General features: G+C 40.3%; 3 protein-coding genes across 12 annotated transcripts in view; 1 reads left to right on the forward strand and 2 right to left on the reverse strand.

The window, feature by feature from the left end:
- The window catches only part of LOC139822483 (uncharacterized), a 161,062-nt gene extending 151,806 nt beyond the window's left edge, over positions 1–9,256 (forward strand). For 2 of the 3 annotated variants that reach the window (XM_071794228.1, XM_071794230.1), the window contains 8 exons: positions 173–528; positions 846–1,130; positions 2,817–2,954; positions 3,144–3,327; positions 3,401–3,700; positions 3,833–4,452; positions 4,618–5,133; positions 5,270–9,256. In XM_071794228.1, the coding sequence (XP_071650329.1) occupies positions 173–528; positions 846–1,130; positions 2,817–2,954; positions 3,144–3,327; positions 3,401–3,700; positions 3,833–4,452; positions 4,618–5,133; positions 5,270–5,590 (2,720 nt within the window). In that variant the 3' untranslated portion in view covers positions 5,591–9,256. The remainder of the gene's footprint in view (positions 1–172; positions 529–845; positions 1,131–2,816; positions 2,955–3,143; positions 3,328–3,400; positions 3,701–3,832; positions 4,453–4,617; positions 5,134–5,269) is intronic. The other variant, XM_071794229.1, reaches the window with a different exon arrangement.
- The window catches only part of LOC139822486 (peroxisomal membrane protein PMP34), a 223,599-nt gene that overhangs the window by 206,048 nt on the left and 1,772 nt on the right, over positions 1–15,779 (reverse strand). The window lies entirely within an intron of this gene.
- LOC139822484 (G-protein coupled receptor Mth2-like) lies at positions 9,499–14,981 on the reverse strand. 8 transcript variants are annotated; one of them, XM_071794239.1, is made up of 7 exons: positions 14,718–14,981; positions 12,347–12,368; positions 11,339–12,255; positions 10,907–10,985; positions 10,663–10,844; positions 10,390–10,555; positions 9,499–10,108 (listed from the first exon to the last, which is right to left on the reverse strand). In XM_071794239.1, exons 3-7 carry the CDS (start codon positions 12,135–12,137, stop codon positions 9,736–9,738), a joined length of 1,599 nt encoding a protein of 532 aa, XP_071650340.1. In that variant the 5' UTR covers positions 12,138–12,255; positions 12,347–12,368; positions 14,718–14,981; the 3' UTR covers positions 9,499–9,735. The 8 variants fall into 8 exon arrangements, with proteins under 8 accessions (XP_071650340.1, XP_071650339.1, XP_071650336.1 ...); XM_071794238.1 differs by lacking the exon at positions 14,718–14,981 and adding an exon at positions 12,986–13,223; XM_071794235.1 differs by lacking the exon at positions 14,718–14,981 and adding an exon at positions 12,918–13,223.

Consider the following 15,779-nt stretch of genomic DNA (forward strand, 5'->3'; position numbering starts at 1 on the left):
ATACATAATATATATCAAAAAATACGATATGTGTAAAATCAGCAAGTTTTGCTTATTACGTTAAATCCATTAACGTAATATTATGTCAAATTCAATTTTTACAATCTTGAAGCCTTCTGCTATACCCTACACGGCATCAAGGCGATTTTCCTTAACTAAATTTCTTCTCCAGAGGGTCACATTCCCTTCAAGGCTACCTGCGAGGGACAGGTGACGAAACCCCAGCACCCGGATCATTACATCACTTTCGAGGATGATTCCCAGAGCTCGGAGGGCGCGCCTTCGCCGCAGCTGGAGTCGCGATCGTCGGACGTTCTGGAAACCGCGGCGGCCTCCGCGGGCATCGTCACGGTCTCCCTGAGCATACCGACGACCGGCGGCGCCGTTGTGGTCTCATCGACATCCCCCGTCTTCCAGCAAACGTCGACGGAATCGACGATACAGACGTTCGCCGAGCTCTGCAACACCGTTGTAGGCACGCAGCAGCACCAGCAAGTTCAACAGGGCCAGCAACACACATCTACGCAGGTAAGTTTGGCGCAAGAACAGCAATTGATGCAAACATCAATCCCTTTATTGTCTTATACATCGACATGACACGTGTCATCGAGCTCTGTCTCTCGCACTTGGAACTGCGATAGTTTTTCGAGCTTGACATCTGAACGTCTAAGCGGCAATGAAAGCATTAATCTTCGTCGAACGCGACGAAGATTAATCGCGACTCCTAATTCCGGTATTTAGGAGGTCGCCGGCAATTATGTCGATGGCGATCGATGTCGCGTGTCGGTCGCATTGTGGGAAGTTTGAAAAACCATCAGACGATCTCTCCCTCTTTTAATACATAGGCGAGCCAAACGAATGGTCCGTCGACGACCCTCCTACCATTGGCGCCGGCGCCGAGCCCGATGTCCCTGGGCTCAACGACGTCCAGCCTGAGCCCCCTTTCCAACATCTCGATAGCTTCGCCTCCGGCGCCGCCGCCGGCGGCGATCACCCCGCGGCCCCAGCCAAGCCCGATAGCCGCCACCACGTGCCAAAGGAGCGACGCCCCCGGGAAGGACAAGAACAGAAAGAAGTCGAAGACCAAGAGCCAGCCCAAGACCCGCACGATCAAGTTCCACGAGTATAAAGTAAGTTCGCTTTCAATTTATTGTGTCAACATTTCGGCGACGAGAGAGAACAACTGTGTCATTCTGTGTGACTTGCACGAAGGAGAGCAGGGCGAGAGCGCCTATGTCGTTTTTCTTTTATCACCGGAGTTGCAGAATGATACTGTTGGCTTTCTCGTCTCGGGAGGTATCGATTTTATTACGCGGGGCATTATGTCTTCACAGAACGGCCATTGAATCGCGATGGAAGTTATTAAAGAGTATTCTTGAAGCAATCGAGATTCTGACATCACTGTTCACGCTCACCGATTCATCGCGTGAATCTTTAAACGTAATAGATATTGCGTAAGGCAGTTTGATTGTTGATCGAGAATTAGCACACTATTTTCATTGTTAAATATTTTAAAAAAAAGTTTGCAGTACAGTATTAAATCACAAGCAGTAGTAACTTAAATTGACTTCTACATCATATGCGTTCGAATTCAAGTCAGTTCAAGCTTTAATTTAGTAATTAATTTAGGACGATAATATATTGGTCTGAGAATTAGCGGATATTACTACTGAAATAAGAATTTATAATCCTTCTCTCTTGCCCTGTGTGTACGCTTTCTCTTTTATATAATTCCTATTAATACTTTCGTTTAGTACATAAAAAATTTTCAATTTATGCTTTAATTATTCTTCAGGGTAAACTCGAGACAAAAGATTTTGCGGGAAATGTTCCGCTTAGTCACAGAGGCGCGAGTTCAATAAACGGATGAAACGCTAGGCGTAAAGTAGTTTTCGGTCCAAGGTACGAGCAGAGTGTACACAGAGGCGCGCGATAATTATCGTGTACTCGGGACCGCCGGGTAGCACTACAAACTAGTTCCCGTGGTGAAGTGTGCGCCGGCCAGTGTGGGCTAACGGAGGGCCGCATTTCGGCGTGGCAACCGGCGAGGCAAAAAGACGAGGCGAGCAAAAAGGACGACACGAGAGCAAGAAGAAGTGACCGTGGAGGAGGAGGAGGAAGAGGACGAAGTAAAAACGAGCACGGACCGTGAATCTCGGCTCCCGTGGGCCGCCGCGGAGAGCGGCGAAGAAGCGCAGAGAGCCCCGGCCTCGGGCCCCGAGGGAGTCTCGGAGGGAGATCGTATCGGGTGATTAACTCTCGCGATCTCCCCAGAAAGAGGGGGGAGGAGGGAGAAGACTCGGGGCCCCACCTCGTTAGCTCTGAGTAATTCGAGCGCTAATTGCACCTAAGAGCGAGGAAGCCAGGGAGCGGGCTGCGCGGGGTCTTCTTCCTCGGGGCCCGATAGACACCGAGCCGAATCGAGCCGCCGGGCCCCCGAACAGCTCGCGCGATCCAAAACACCCGAGATATAGCGTGGCCGGTGTGAAAGCGAGCCGGGAATGGGCGTGCAAATGAGGGCGCAGAAAACATCTTGATGTATCATTTATCACTCGGCCCGGCCTGAACCGGAGCTACGTCACCTACCTACCTTGGTCGCCTCTTCACCGATGCACCGGGCGCCAGACAGTGATGTCAGGAAATATATCTCAAATCTGTTCACGGGTCGCGAGCAGGATTACGTAAAGCGAGATGCACAAAGGCGGGGTTTATTCGGGCTTTTGTTCGGGTTGCGAATCGCGTACAACTGTTGCGAACGAATGATCGTAAGCTCACGTTGCATTTTTACGTTTTCCTTACGTAACGATTCTTTATAGGGCCCGCCAAACGCGCAGAAGACGCCGGTGTCTAGCACTTCCGGTCTCGGCGGCGCGCAGCCCGGTGAGACCAGTTACGAGCTGCTTCTACAACAGCAACAGCTGTTCCTTCAATGGCAGCTCGAGTGGCAACACAAGGTGATGATGCGTGTATTATAGCGAAGCTTTTTGCAAGCGAAAAAAAAATTATATTACGTATCCTCATAATTTCATGCAGATAGAACCATTAATTGTTTCTAAAAAAAGCTTATTAATTATATAATTTTTTCTAAATGTTTACTTTTAAAATATATAAAAATACAAGATTAAAAAATCTTTTTCTCTCAGTATCCACAGATCATCTTGCCGGCCGCGCAGAAACCGCTATCGCTCACAAGTAGCGGCGCAAGCGATGCTGGTAGTGTGAGCGGAAGTAGCGCAAACGCCGCCAGCCCGGCTCCGTCGAATTCTTCGAACAATCCTTCGGAACAGCCTCCATTAAGGCCTTTGGGCAAACTTGAAGAGATGAAAGGTATGAATATTGAAGTTGCATCGGAGAAGATCCGTTGGGAGAAGAAAAATAATTTCCCGTATCGCGTTTGCAGTGAGCGACCTCAAGGTGGAACTGAAACGACGGAATCTGCCGGTGTCGGGCTCGAAGCCGCAGCTGATCGAGCGACTGAAACCCTTCACGGAGTCGTCCAGCAACAACACGACCACTAACTCTAATGGACCACATGTGACGCACATGGGACACATCCTGATGGACACGCCTGGCCCGATGGCGACGGACGACTGTAGCTCTCAGGTCAAGAGCCCGGGCTGTATCGTGAAGGATGAGCCGAACAGCCCGCGAACGGCCTCGCCCCACAATAGCGAGCACGACGACCCATCGAGTCCGCCAGGTAAAACGTCATCTCGATATCTCCTTGTTAGATTGAGCGCCACTTTAAGTGTGCGCGCGAGAGGCAATGAGAGACTTTCGAGCGAGGTCGTTGATTCGAGAGACGGCACACGTGGGTGTTTTTACGACGCAGTTCGTGTTTCAGGAGATGATATCATCAAGGTGCAGAGGAAACGAATAGAGGAATTACAACGCGAGCTATACAAGTCGCAGCAACAGCTCCAGCAGATCCGCCAGACTCAGCCGGCGACGGTGCGCGCCGAGAAGCTGGCGCTCCAGCAACACATACACAATAAAATGCAGCAGCAACAACTGGCTTTACATTTGCAGCAGCTTCAGCATTTACAGCAGCAGCAGCAACAACAACAGCATCAACAGCAGCAGCAACAACAGAACCAACAACAGACGCAACAGCAAGCTACAATTCAACAACTTAATGCGAAGGCGAGTCTCGCGGCCTTCTTGCAAGCGCAACCAAACAATGCAACCGCCATTCTCGACTCTGCGACTTTGACCGCGATTAACAACAAGAAAAATCAATCCAAGAACAGTACTACTGTCCAAATACCTACGGCTATCGTTCTAAATCTGGCGAAACCGACCAAGTTAAACGGCTCGCTGCTTGGTGCTCTTGTAGCGCAGGCGCAGGTTCAACAGCAACAGCAGCAGCAACAACAGCAAACAGCTATCACTACTACTGAAGACATTAAACCGCCACCACCGCAATATGACGAAGCTGCTAAGTTACTAAAGGTGCGATTACTTTTTATTATAATTCTACAAAGAGCAGAATTATAATTTTAAAATGAATTTTATGATATTATAATTTTATAATCAGTGTGTATATTGTAATGTTATAGTTTAATTTCTTCTAACGCTTTATTAATTGCTTTGTCACTTGGCGCGTTTTACTTATAGGTCAAGATCGAGCCGGTCCAGAAGAATCACATAAAGAGTCAAGTAGTTGATGACGTGTTGGAGATCCTCATCAAGAATGGGGAACTACCACCAAGTGCCGCACAAGATCCAGCCACTCCCACGACTCCAAATCGCCAACTACAGCAGAATCTGGTCTTTACCGCACCGGCAGACAGTCCAACTCAATCGTTAATCTTTACGGCCGGCAGTCCAATGAGTCCGATCAGTCCGATACCGATGGAAGTGTCTCAGAGCGGTTGTTCGAGCCCGTCAACACCGGCACCACCGCCACCGCCGCCATTGCCGCTAACCGCGTTCTCCATTCAGTTACCCGGCGGAATTCAACAGCTACAACAGCAGGAGGAAATTACCCCCTTCAGCACGGATCTCCTGACATCCGAAGCGGAGCTGGATGCCGCGATGTTGCTTAGTCCTCAATCGATGCAACAAGCTTCTCCGGATCCTCAACCGCCACAAGAAGTGACTTCTTCGGACAATGCAAATTTGGATCTTAAAGTACGTTTCCGTAAAAAGAAATTTGAGAATTAAGAATTAAGAATAGGAAAACTTTTTTTAGCATGTTAGTTAAAATAAATTTTGATATAATCGATAACACATGTGGAATTATTCAAATTAATATTCTATTTTTTAGGAATTAGGATTGGACTTGGAAACATTGGATCCAATGGACTTCGGTCAACTAGACTGCGATATGCCGATGGATATGGATGATCCCGATTGGTTAGATTCCCTGATGCCGCAATCGCCACCACCTTCTGCGATATTGTCATCGCCCAATCATCACTCTACCACTCCGTCGATTAATCTCTCATCCACCACGGATATCTATGACCCGCTATTAGGCAGCAGTCAGTACTCGTTTGATCTCTTTAACATGGAGGACACTGACTTCAAAATGTCGTCCGACCTATCATCTCCGATGACCTGGGACAAGGTAGACTTCGCGACCTAGCCCGAGATACTCTCTCGCAATCCGGCGTTATGTACTTAATCCTCGGCAGGTAATAAAAAATCATAATTCGAAATAGACGAAGAAACAGCGGGCAGAAAGATCGTTGCATTGCCACTTGGTCTGTCCAATGCATTTTATATAAGCCGTTTCGTGACATCCTTGCCTCTGATGCATCTAATCGATATTATATCAAATGTGTACTTATACGCGCGCGTCAAGACGAGAATGTTGATTTCGAAAGCATACCTACTGTTTTAAAAAATACATAATCACGCGCGATCGTTATCGTAATTAACAATTAAGAACGAGAAGGCTGTCAAATTATGGACCAGTGACACGCGTGTCATCTTTCGGTCTTCTTTGATCAATGAATGCTAACGCATGTCGTTCTTTTGATCGATCGTTCCATCAAAAATATAATGTCTGATAAATATATGTAAAGTGTTTCGTCACGCATCTCGTCGTGCGAATTAAAATCTGAAATAGCGATGTGCGTCCATGAGGATGCGGCCGACCATTCGTATACAAAAAGAACGAGGACCTATAAGAAAAATTCCGGGACCGAAATCAACTTTCAAAATTCTCCAAAGAGTCAGCTTACGACAGGTTTTTTAAGCTAGTTTTTACTGTCCAGTCGTGTGTTGCTTGAGTTTTAATAACTGTGAGAAATAGCGTGTGTGTCAAAGCAAGGAGACGAGAGACATTGCGTATATGATCCTCGCGGATAATCCCCTCTTTCCAAATGCCTGCCCCTTTCCCTCAATCATAATTAATCGTAACATAACTGCATAATTATACACTTACAGAATCTAATATAACGATAATTATTGTAAAGATATACATACGCATACATATACATACGTAAACACATATGTAAAATATACTTCTATACGTGCGCCTGACGTCTGCGAGTCGTGTAACGTACGGATACGCGAGTTCGGGGGCCTTCCAGCGCAGCTATACATATTTTCTAAGCCACAGAGCATGTGATGTTAGGAATTATTGCGTATTTTAATCGATAATCATTATAATAGCGATGAAATCGTAGGAAACGGCTGCGCGCGCGAGTGAGTTACACAATTGCCACCGGGATCGGTTTTAGCCACGGCGCGGTCCTTCGATCTTTCCACCGCGACTAGTAATCTTTTTGTTGTTTTGTGACATTCCATGTTTCCAAACTGTACGAACAAGGGAGATCGAAGCCACGCGTATCGCGAGCTGCCAACGCACATCGCACGACGGGCAATCGCTACGCGAATCGAAGGATCTCGTCTCGGAACGTTATGTCAGGCGAGAGTTGCTTTATGCGTTGAAACGCGTCGTCCTGCACTGAAACGTTTCTAAGACGCTTCCTCGAAGACCAAGCGGCTTCGGATTTCGACATAACGACGAAAGACCGCGCTGCCGAGCTCGGTAACAAGAGCAAGTGTATGTGTGTATGTGTGTGTGAGAGAGATGTGTCTTAAAGAGAGCGGGTGCTTGCCTGAGAAAAAGCGAGGAAGCCTCGGATTAATTTTAACAAAATTACATTATTACATTATGATGTTAAATTATATTTCTGGGGTAAAAGTTTCACAAAAATACTTTCAGAAAATGCATAAAAAATATCTGAATGTTATATCTATTTCTAATTTTTTAGATATTTTATCTAAAAGTTTGTATTATTTACAATTTTTAAATATATTGTTGTCTCTATGAAATGTAACAAGTAACGATACAGAGAAGTAAGAATACAGTTTGTTAAAATTACAACCAACTTGAGGTTCCCTTGTACGAGTGCATGTGATACGTTTATATGAGTGCATGTGTCAACGTTTATGAACAGCGATGGTGCTAATCGAAACCCCAATACGCAGCGATTTTTCTAAAAAGAAAAGAAACGTCGCGGTTAATCTTTATTCTTTTTTTAGAGAACCATGTGTAATAATGCCGCAACGTTCCGAATTTTCCTCGCAACCGACGTGCCTCGAAGTGTTGTTTTTCCTTGCGAGCTTTTTTAGTTCCGCGCGGAACTGGTGTTATGTAGTATGAATAAAGAAAGAGAGAGAATGTACTGTATTTAAGTTGTTAGTTTTTTCGAATGAGAGAAAAATTAGTAAAGCGTTTTCCCACAATCTCATTAGTGAAACGGCACATTGGTCCGCGATTGTTACATTTCTTCTCCCGCATTCACCAGAGAAAGAGCACAAAGGAAAAAAAAAGATGCAACATTCCAAACATATTCACGCTTCATGGAGAATTCTAAAGACCTCGAGGTACTGCCATGTTCCGTGTGCGCGAGAGCCTGACAGAGGAGACGAGGAGCGCGAACGTGCGCCGTAACGCATCGCCGAATCCGTCGAGATACGCGCGGAAATAATTAAGCCGGAACTCAATGCATTTAATTAAAGGAACCGGTTCGCCTTCCTGTTCTTCTTCCCTCCCCTGCCTTGACTCTCAGAGCCAGTTGCAGAAACATTCGTCTTTTTTTTTTTATTTTGCTCATAAGCATCGATTCCATAAATTTTATAAATTTCATAATTTATCTGTCGTGCCAAAGGAATCGATCGCTTATATATTCTACAAGTTGCGCGGTCGAAGATATCGTTTTATTCGTAGGAAGGCGGCTTATAAGCTATTGATCAATTTGCAGCGTAGCTGATTCCGCGTAAAAGCCGCTTTTTTAAATCGCGTTTTGCTAATCTGCATTTAAGATATCGCTTCCATATTGCTTTTCCCCGCCGTTGTATGAAGCTTTTAAAGCAAACAACAAACACGGCCTGCAAACTCGTCTGTCACGACAAACGGAACATGGCATCGGGGTGAGAAACGAAGGTGCCAAAAAGAAAAAAATATCCCTTGCTACAAAAGCATCATGTTAGAAAATCATTACACTCCTCACCATCCGTTGCCTCATGACAATAAGGATTTTATTGTTCTCTGTAAAATACTGTACATATATATATGTAAAATATAATGAAAGAGATTGTGTGTGTTTTGTAGTAGCGAGCTTGACATAATGAATTTATTTAGGGTAATTAAAAGGCGACTAATTAATTAAAGATCATATTATATCATAGAACGCCGCGTCCCTATCTTATCGAACTCGCGTCGCAACGTACATCATGCTTGGAGACGTTGCAATCGCGTAATTATTTTAAGTTCGAGTCGTTCATCATGATTCTGCCGATGATTGATCGATCTGTCAGGCTGTGCGAATCTGGTAATCTGTCGTGTTTGGTGCATCTCTGCAGTGTATGTGCGTATACGTATGAATAGTAAGTCTTTATGACTCGCGAGTGCGAATCGAGGACGAAGTAAAGGCAGCTAAGCAAGCTGTAACGTATGTAAACCGATCGCATCTATACATATATACATAGCTTCATCGAGTATATAACAAACCGCGCAATTGCATCGAGGAAAAAACGATAAAAAGATGCAATAGCATCGTACACATACACATAAATACACACACACACATTTGGTATGAACATCGTGTGTGCGCGCGCGCGTGAGGAGTGGTATACATATAAGTTTTTTGTTATTAAGTATCATTGAATTTATTGTAATGATATACTCTTAAGTAACGATCACGTAATTATTGCTAGAGAGAGTGTTATTTATTTTTATTTGTTGCGAATTTATCGATTGCCTTCCATTTGAGTAAAATAAATAAATATAAAGTTATTCGCTAAAGCGTTCTAATTATATTCCCTTAAGATTGTCATGTATAAAGATATCCACATAGGAAAGCTATGACATGCCGATCTTGATAAGTTTGTTTAAAGAGAGAATTATAAAAAATTTCATATAAACTTGATTTTGTGTAAATTCGAGCGTAACTTCCAATAACTTAAATAATCACAAATAATACTAAAAAAGTATTCTTACAATTTGCATAAATAGGTATTTGTATAAAGTTACAAAAATTGCTTAAGAAACTTCTTTATTATTATATATAACATATTAATAGCGATTTACATATATTTATGTAACGTAACAATTCTATAATAACTACATATAAACTTTACGGGACTTTCATGGAATGTTTTACAAATATACAAATCAGTATAGCCAAAGGGAGACATAATAATGTAAGATCAATCCTTGATTGGAGAATTAAATTATGATGCTAATTAACTATTAACATCCATAATAGAATTCTCCTATAATCTTGCATTGGATTCGACATTAGGATCAGTCTGCTGACTGACAGAAGGATCGATATCTTTCATGGATGTTCCCGATGTCGATGAGTTCCGATGGGACATATTCGAGGACGTAGTAGAATGAGTGTATAATGAAACATTCCCAAACGGACCGCGACCCTGCCAACCGAATCGTTTTAGCAACAGCTGCAAGACTTTCTTTTTGCACACGTATACGATGAAAATGACGAAGGCTCGCGAAATGTCTATCATGTAGCTGATATACCAAATGGTCGTCGGTATGGGAATGCTGGTGTTGACGAACCACAATATTACATCCAAACTCCAGCTTACTCCCATCACAATGAACAGCTTCAGATACATACTAAACCTGTGAGCAAATACATTTCTGTATCATTTGTTATTACAGTCATTACTGTGAATAGGATACATAGTGTCTTCTAGCAGTATTAGAAAAACATTTATGAAAACAAATGTTGTTGAAAAGTTATCATATTTTTTCATTTAAACAAGTAACAATATTTTTATCTATACATGGCACGACTATTTTGTTTTATGTGAAAACGGGAAGTATATCGATAAATTGCATATGCAATTTGTCGCGAATTGCATTGGATGAGATTAATTCTTTCGACTATGAATTCTACGGACTTGCGCTTTTTTTTATCGTAGGACCGGCTCTCTGAGTCTCTCAGCTGATGGGCAGTATGTTTATTATGGTACAGAATCGCTAGTGCCGTGGCGATGAAGAAGCAATAGTTGCTAGCAAAAGCGACACCCGTGGGCCCGTAATAATACACTGAGAATGCATCAATCGCTAAAATGGAAAATGGATTCTTCGTATAGTTTTAATTGAAAGTTATATTTATCAAGACTTTAGTAAGATGTTCCACCACCGCTAGTAGAGATTTCATTGTCACTTACGACCGAACCAAAATTTTTTCTTGCACATTTCCGGTCGAATCCAGTTTTTCGGTATGCCGGAAGTATGATCCATGATAGCACAGACAGCTGTGAGAATGAAAGTGACTCCCCATCCATAGATAGAGTATATCATGATTTTCCTTTTCTTTTTCTTTCCGTGTGCAGATTGTAAATCGAGTTTTCTGTGAAGAGCGATTTATATTTAGCCAACAACAAATTATTGTTTAACATTTTGACAGCTTACCTGAACGTCCACCAAATGTCGATGCACATTGCGTTCAACCAAAAGCAAGCCGCTAACATTGAGAAATGAAAAATGTAGGCTGGAAGGAAAATAATAATAAATTAAATAATAATGAGTTAATCGTCATGTATTAGAATTAATAAATAAAACTTATCGTTATTATGCTTCTCTATGAGATTTTCTCAATCTTCCTTTATTGCAAATTTGTAACAAGATGAAAATGAATTTAATAAATGGCACAGTATAATTTCTACAACGTTTAAATAAAAAAATTATTCACACAAATGTGAATTATATGTACACATATATGTACACTTAGAATTTAAATATTATCTATTTTTTAAACTTTTAAAGATCGTATACGCGGATATATCTAGTCTTATAAATAGAAGCTACATTGCTACATTATTATATAATTTACACATGCTGTACCCAATGGAATGCAATATGGCCATTCAGATAATTCAGGGATCTCTTGGATGAAATATATAACCACGTTTGTGGTGAATAACGAGGCGACTTGTACGCGCAACGTATAGCTGTGTAGGTTTCGAAGCTCGGGCAATATGGAATATATCACAAACGTCAGCACCAGGAACGGCAAGGTCAGCAGGAGGTATATGGGTATATATGTTGGAAAGCCAATTTGATCCAAGCAAATAACCGCATCATAAGTGTTCCGATCGAAGGCGCCGAGGCAGTAAGACGTCGATGGAACGAGCTCGCCAGAATCTCGATAATATAAAGAGCCGTTGACGAGAAACGAGTACTCGTCGGGATCAAGAATACGGTGCGCACTTCCTTGCAGAACGCACGGATGGTTGACGGTCAGTTGAAATAACTCGTCCAGCTTCTTACTCACGGAATTGTTTTGATTATAGACGTCTGGAAAAGAGTAATTATTCTGCCCAGCGACGCACTTTTTCCCTGACGTTAGACGATCACCGAAAGGGCAGCAGAGCTGAATGCAGGTCTCGTGGTCACATGCCTCATTCGAATTAATATAAGGTTCGTGCCGCGTTTTGTCGTCATTCTTGGTAGAATTTTCGCGCAAATTGTACACTTCGTCGTCTCGATCTTTCATAGAGTTTACAAAAAGATCATGCTGCACTGTCGGGTTGCCTCTCTGTTCATCGTTGTTTATAGAATTTCTCAGAGACTCCAAGGACTTCGAGGACGAAGCAACGAGCAGAAGCACGTAGCACCAAAGTACGATACTTGGTGGACACATTGTTAAACTATCGATGCGAATTCACAAAACAAACTTGGTCTCGCTTGATAAACAACTATGTGTGTCCAGAGCGAAACTGTCGATTACGGAAACGGGCTGGATTCTGCAACGGTTTTGTCTGAAAAGCAAAGGATCAGCCTATTTTTGAAATGAATAAAACACGCGAATGCATATTAGCATGAAGACTGATTACATCGATAAGAAAGTACCTCGATAAAATAGGTCCTCGATCTACTATAACAAATAATAGAGAGAGACTTTAAACCCCTTGAATGTAGGCAACGGCAATCTTTTTAAAATATCGCACTCCGAGAAGAATACTGTCACAACAACTAAAAACTAAAAACAATTTTAAAAATTCGTAGTTTTCAGGAGAAAGAAAAAACAAATTTAATTCAGTTTTTTTAAATTGTGAGATAACTAACACAATTACAATTATATTTTGTTATGATGAAACTTATATTGTTTCTTGAAGAGGTCTGTTGTGATTCATTTGTGATTTATCAATTCCTTTATAACACTTTTCATCCAGGAAACCGCAACATAACCGGTTTAAAAGAATAACATTTCCGCTTCGTGCAGCGGATTTTGCACATAGATAACACTATTATAGTACGTAGGCAACATTTCAAGTATACTTTTCATGTGCTTAACTCAAAATCGGAATTTTTTAAGTTGTCGCAGTATTCTTCTCGGGATGCGATATGTTATACGTAAAATGTAAAACAATTTATAAAAAGCGTGTGAGAAATCGATTATAAGCAAAAGTCTTATACATACAAAGATTAATTCCATTGAATTAGTGTGGTCTTATTCTAGAATAACGCAATCCTCCTCATTTATAATACCGTATCGAATATTAGAAGTCGCGTCATTCTACGGATATACCATCGCGATGCACAGGATGGATCTGTTTTCTGTTACTGAACTGACTGCACTGATGGTTCAGAGTTTATCTTTTCGACTCGACAACAACACCCACTCCCACTGAGCAGATCTGCCAAGCTCTACGATAAGCGATCAATCATGTTCAGTTATGCCATCACTGTAGCACACGCTTCCTATTTTTTTTTTTACTTTACATTGGAAGGAAAAAGATAAACTCTGAATGCAGCCAATTCAGCAAACAGACCCGATGTGTTGAAATTTCATTTTTCGACATCGGATTATCAAGCAATACGTCAGACAGACGATATTCGCGTAGCGATAAGCCGAGCAGATTCCTTAAATCGGGAATCCCTGTAGACGGACATATATAGCGGCCAGGAATGCGAAGTGAATTCAACGCGAGACTTGTTTAATGCCGTTCTCTTTCAGAGCAGCATCATGTACTTGTAACTTCTCACTCTTGCCGTAATATTGACGATATTTCAATCGAATAAGATAATCTTTCATCCTTTCTCTCTCAGCTAAGAATTACAATAAAACTTTCATATTCTTAACATTTCTATATTCCTCAGAACGACACTTTCATCTTGCATATATGTCATTGGAACAGATTGCGAGCGAGATATAAATGAGGAACGCTAAGAATTTTGAATATGTTGAAAGTATTAAAGAGAAAAATTACTATTGATGATATTTCAATAAATTGCTAAAGAGTTCGTTTGAGCTTGATATGTTATACGAATAAAGAGGTTTACTGTTCGATTCAAATAACGCGCGTTCGTTAATGTAAGGTCAATCTTATAAATTACTAGTCCCGATGAAGAAAACATCGAAGCAATAGCATAGCAACATGCAGAGTCTTCCGGAATTAGCGTTGTCGAAGGCCATTGTCTACAGGCACAGACTTTGTAAGAGCGAAAGCAAACAATACGTTCTCACGATTACTCATGAAATTTGCAAGTTGAATTGCAGCTGGTTATAAATAACAATCCAATAAAATTGGATTGCTATTTGTTAATGCCACTTCTTTCACGTTTTAATGCCGTTGCACTTATTAGTTAATTATAATTATTAACTACGATAATCGCAAAAAATGTATAATCTATCTATAAGCATTATCTATATTTCTATATATCTGTCAAAAATGTATAATCTATCTACGAGATCTATCTACAAGTTTATCTATAAACATTAAGGATATAAATTTTCTTATAAATGTTCGCTAATCGTTTTTGACTAGCTAACGATTGATTTGTTTTTATCATAATTATTTGAACATTTATCATGAATCATATCATGAAACATTTATCAAAGAATCTTATGGTATAATTGCTTGATTATCAGGTTTTCATCTTAACCGGTTTGCGTTAGATAAGGAAATTTACAAGAGAAATATTCTTTCCGGTTTTGCTTATTCATACATACATATATATCTATGCGCACACAAGATTCTAGTTATAGCTAACAAAGTGCCGACAAGAGTCTAGTTGTAGCTAATAAAGAAACGATAATTGCCGTGAAAGATAAAAAGTAAAATAATTAAAAAATTTAAATTGCACATGTTATTTAATAGAGAGAAAAACGAATATTACTCGTATATAACAAATAACGTGGAACTAATGCATAAATATTATTATTTAATAAAATATTATTATTTAATAAAAATCTGTAAAAAAATGTGTATTTGATCACCTTACTGATGCACGTAATATAACTATATATTTGTTAAGAGTAAAAGTAAGAAAAAAAGCTCATTTATCACGGATTTTTTCCGATAAAAACGTGAAGAAATCTCTGAATCAAATACAACACTGTTATTTATATACGATTATGATTAATTTTAAGCTAAATATAACGGCAGATAAGAAAGCGTAAAGTCAACACGTTCGATTCCGCGATTCACTTCCCGGCATACGAGAACAGCGCACGAATATACTCCGGCAAGCAACGAGACATGACTACTAGATAACGAGTAATAGACAGCGTTAAAAACCCGTAGTCTTCCTCCTAGGAATTTACGTATATATGGTGTTCGAAGAAAGAAGCTACCGAGAAACTTTTAACATAGTAGTAAAATAGTTTGATCGATTCAGATCCACATACATTTTATCTGGATTTATATACTATTCTCTTTTTAATATCATCAATTTTTTTATGAAACCATATGATTCTTCTTACATAATTGGCTTCTCCAGTTGCTTTAAAAGAATTAAAACACAATTGTCGAGACATTAATTTAGTTTATAAAATATTTTATATCTTAGTCTTATCTGTTTTGACATAAAATATTTTATATTTTAGCCCAATATATTTTGACATTTGTCTTGTAAAATTCTTTTTTTTTTCCTTTAATCACTACTATTTCCTACTATTATACACAGAATACTGTTATAGTAAGATGACTCAACTGATGTCTATATACATATCATATATCGAGGCCGGTATTCATAGTCGATTCTTATTTCAAGAGCGCAAAGCATGCAGAGATGAAAAATTCAGATAAATGCGAATGACGTAAGATCCGAAAGGGATAAAAAATTTTCCACACAATTAGAATTGGTAAAAATACCTCTTTTTTTTACAAATTATTAAAATAATTTTTCATATAATATATTAATTCAAAATTATTTTTAAGTGATGTAAAACTGATCAATTCTCAAATAATTATCTAGATTACTAACTAAGAAAAAATCTTCTATTTCATAACAATAAATATATAGGTATATTAAGATCTTACGTCATATTACTACTTTA

Source organism: Temnothorax longispinosus, chromosome 11 (genome assembly GCF_030848805.1).
Source record: "Temnothorax longispinosus isolate EJ_2023e chromosome 11, Tlon_JGU_v1, whole genome shotgun sequence".
In the NCBI taxonomy this organism is placed as follows: Eukaryota; Metazoa; Arthropoda; class Insecta; order Hymenoptera; family Formicidae; genus Temnothorax; species Temnothorax longispinosus.

What these genes read in the sequence shown, in the direction of transcription:
- LOC139822484 (XM_071794236.1), bottom strand. Translation starts at nt 12,137, where the DNA reads ATGTGTCCACCAAGTATCGTACTTTGGTGCTACGTGCTTCTGCTCGTT. An exon ending in GCCATATTGCATTCCATTGG is followed by an intron (nt 10,986 to 11,338) that starts GTACAGCATGTG and finishes TTTTCCTTCCAG; the next exon opens with CCTACATTTTTCATTTCTCA. An exon ending in TACGATAAAAAAAAGCGCAA is followed by an intron (nt 10,109 to 10,389) that starts GTCCGTAGAATT and finishes ATTTGCTCACAG; the next exon opens with GTTTAGTATGTATCTGAAGC.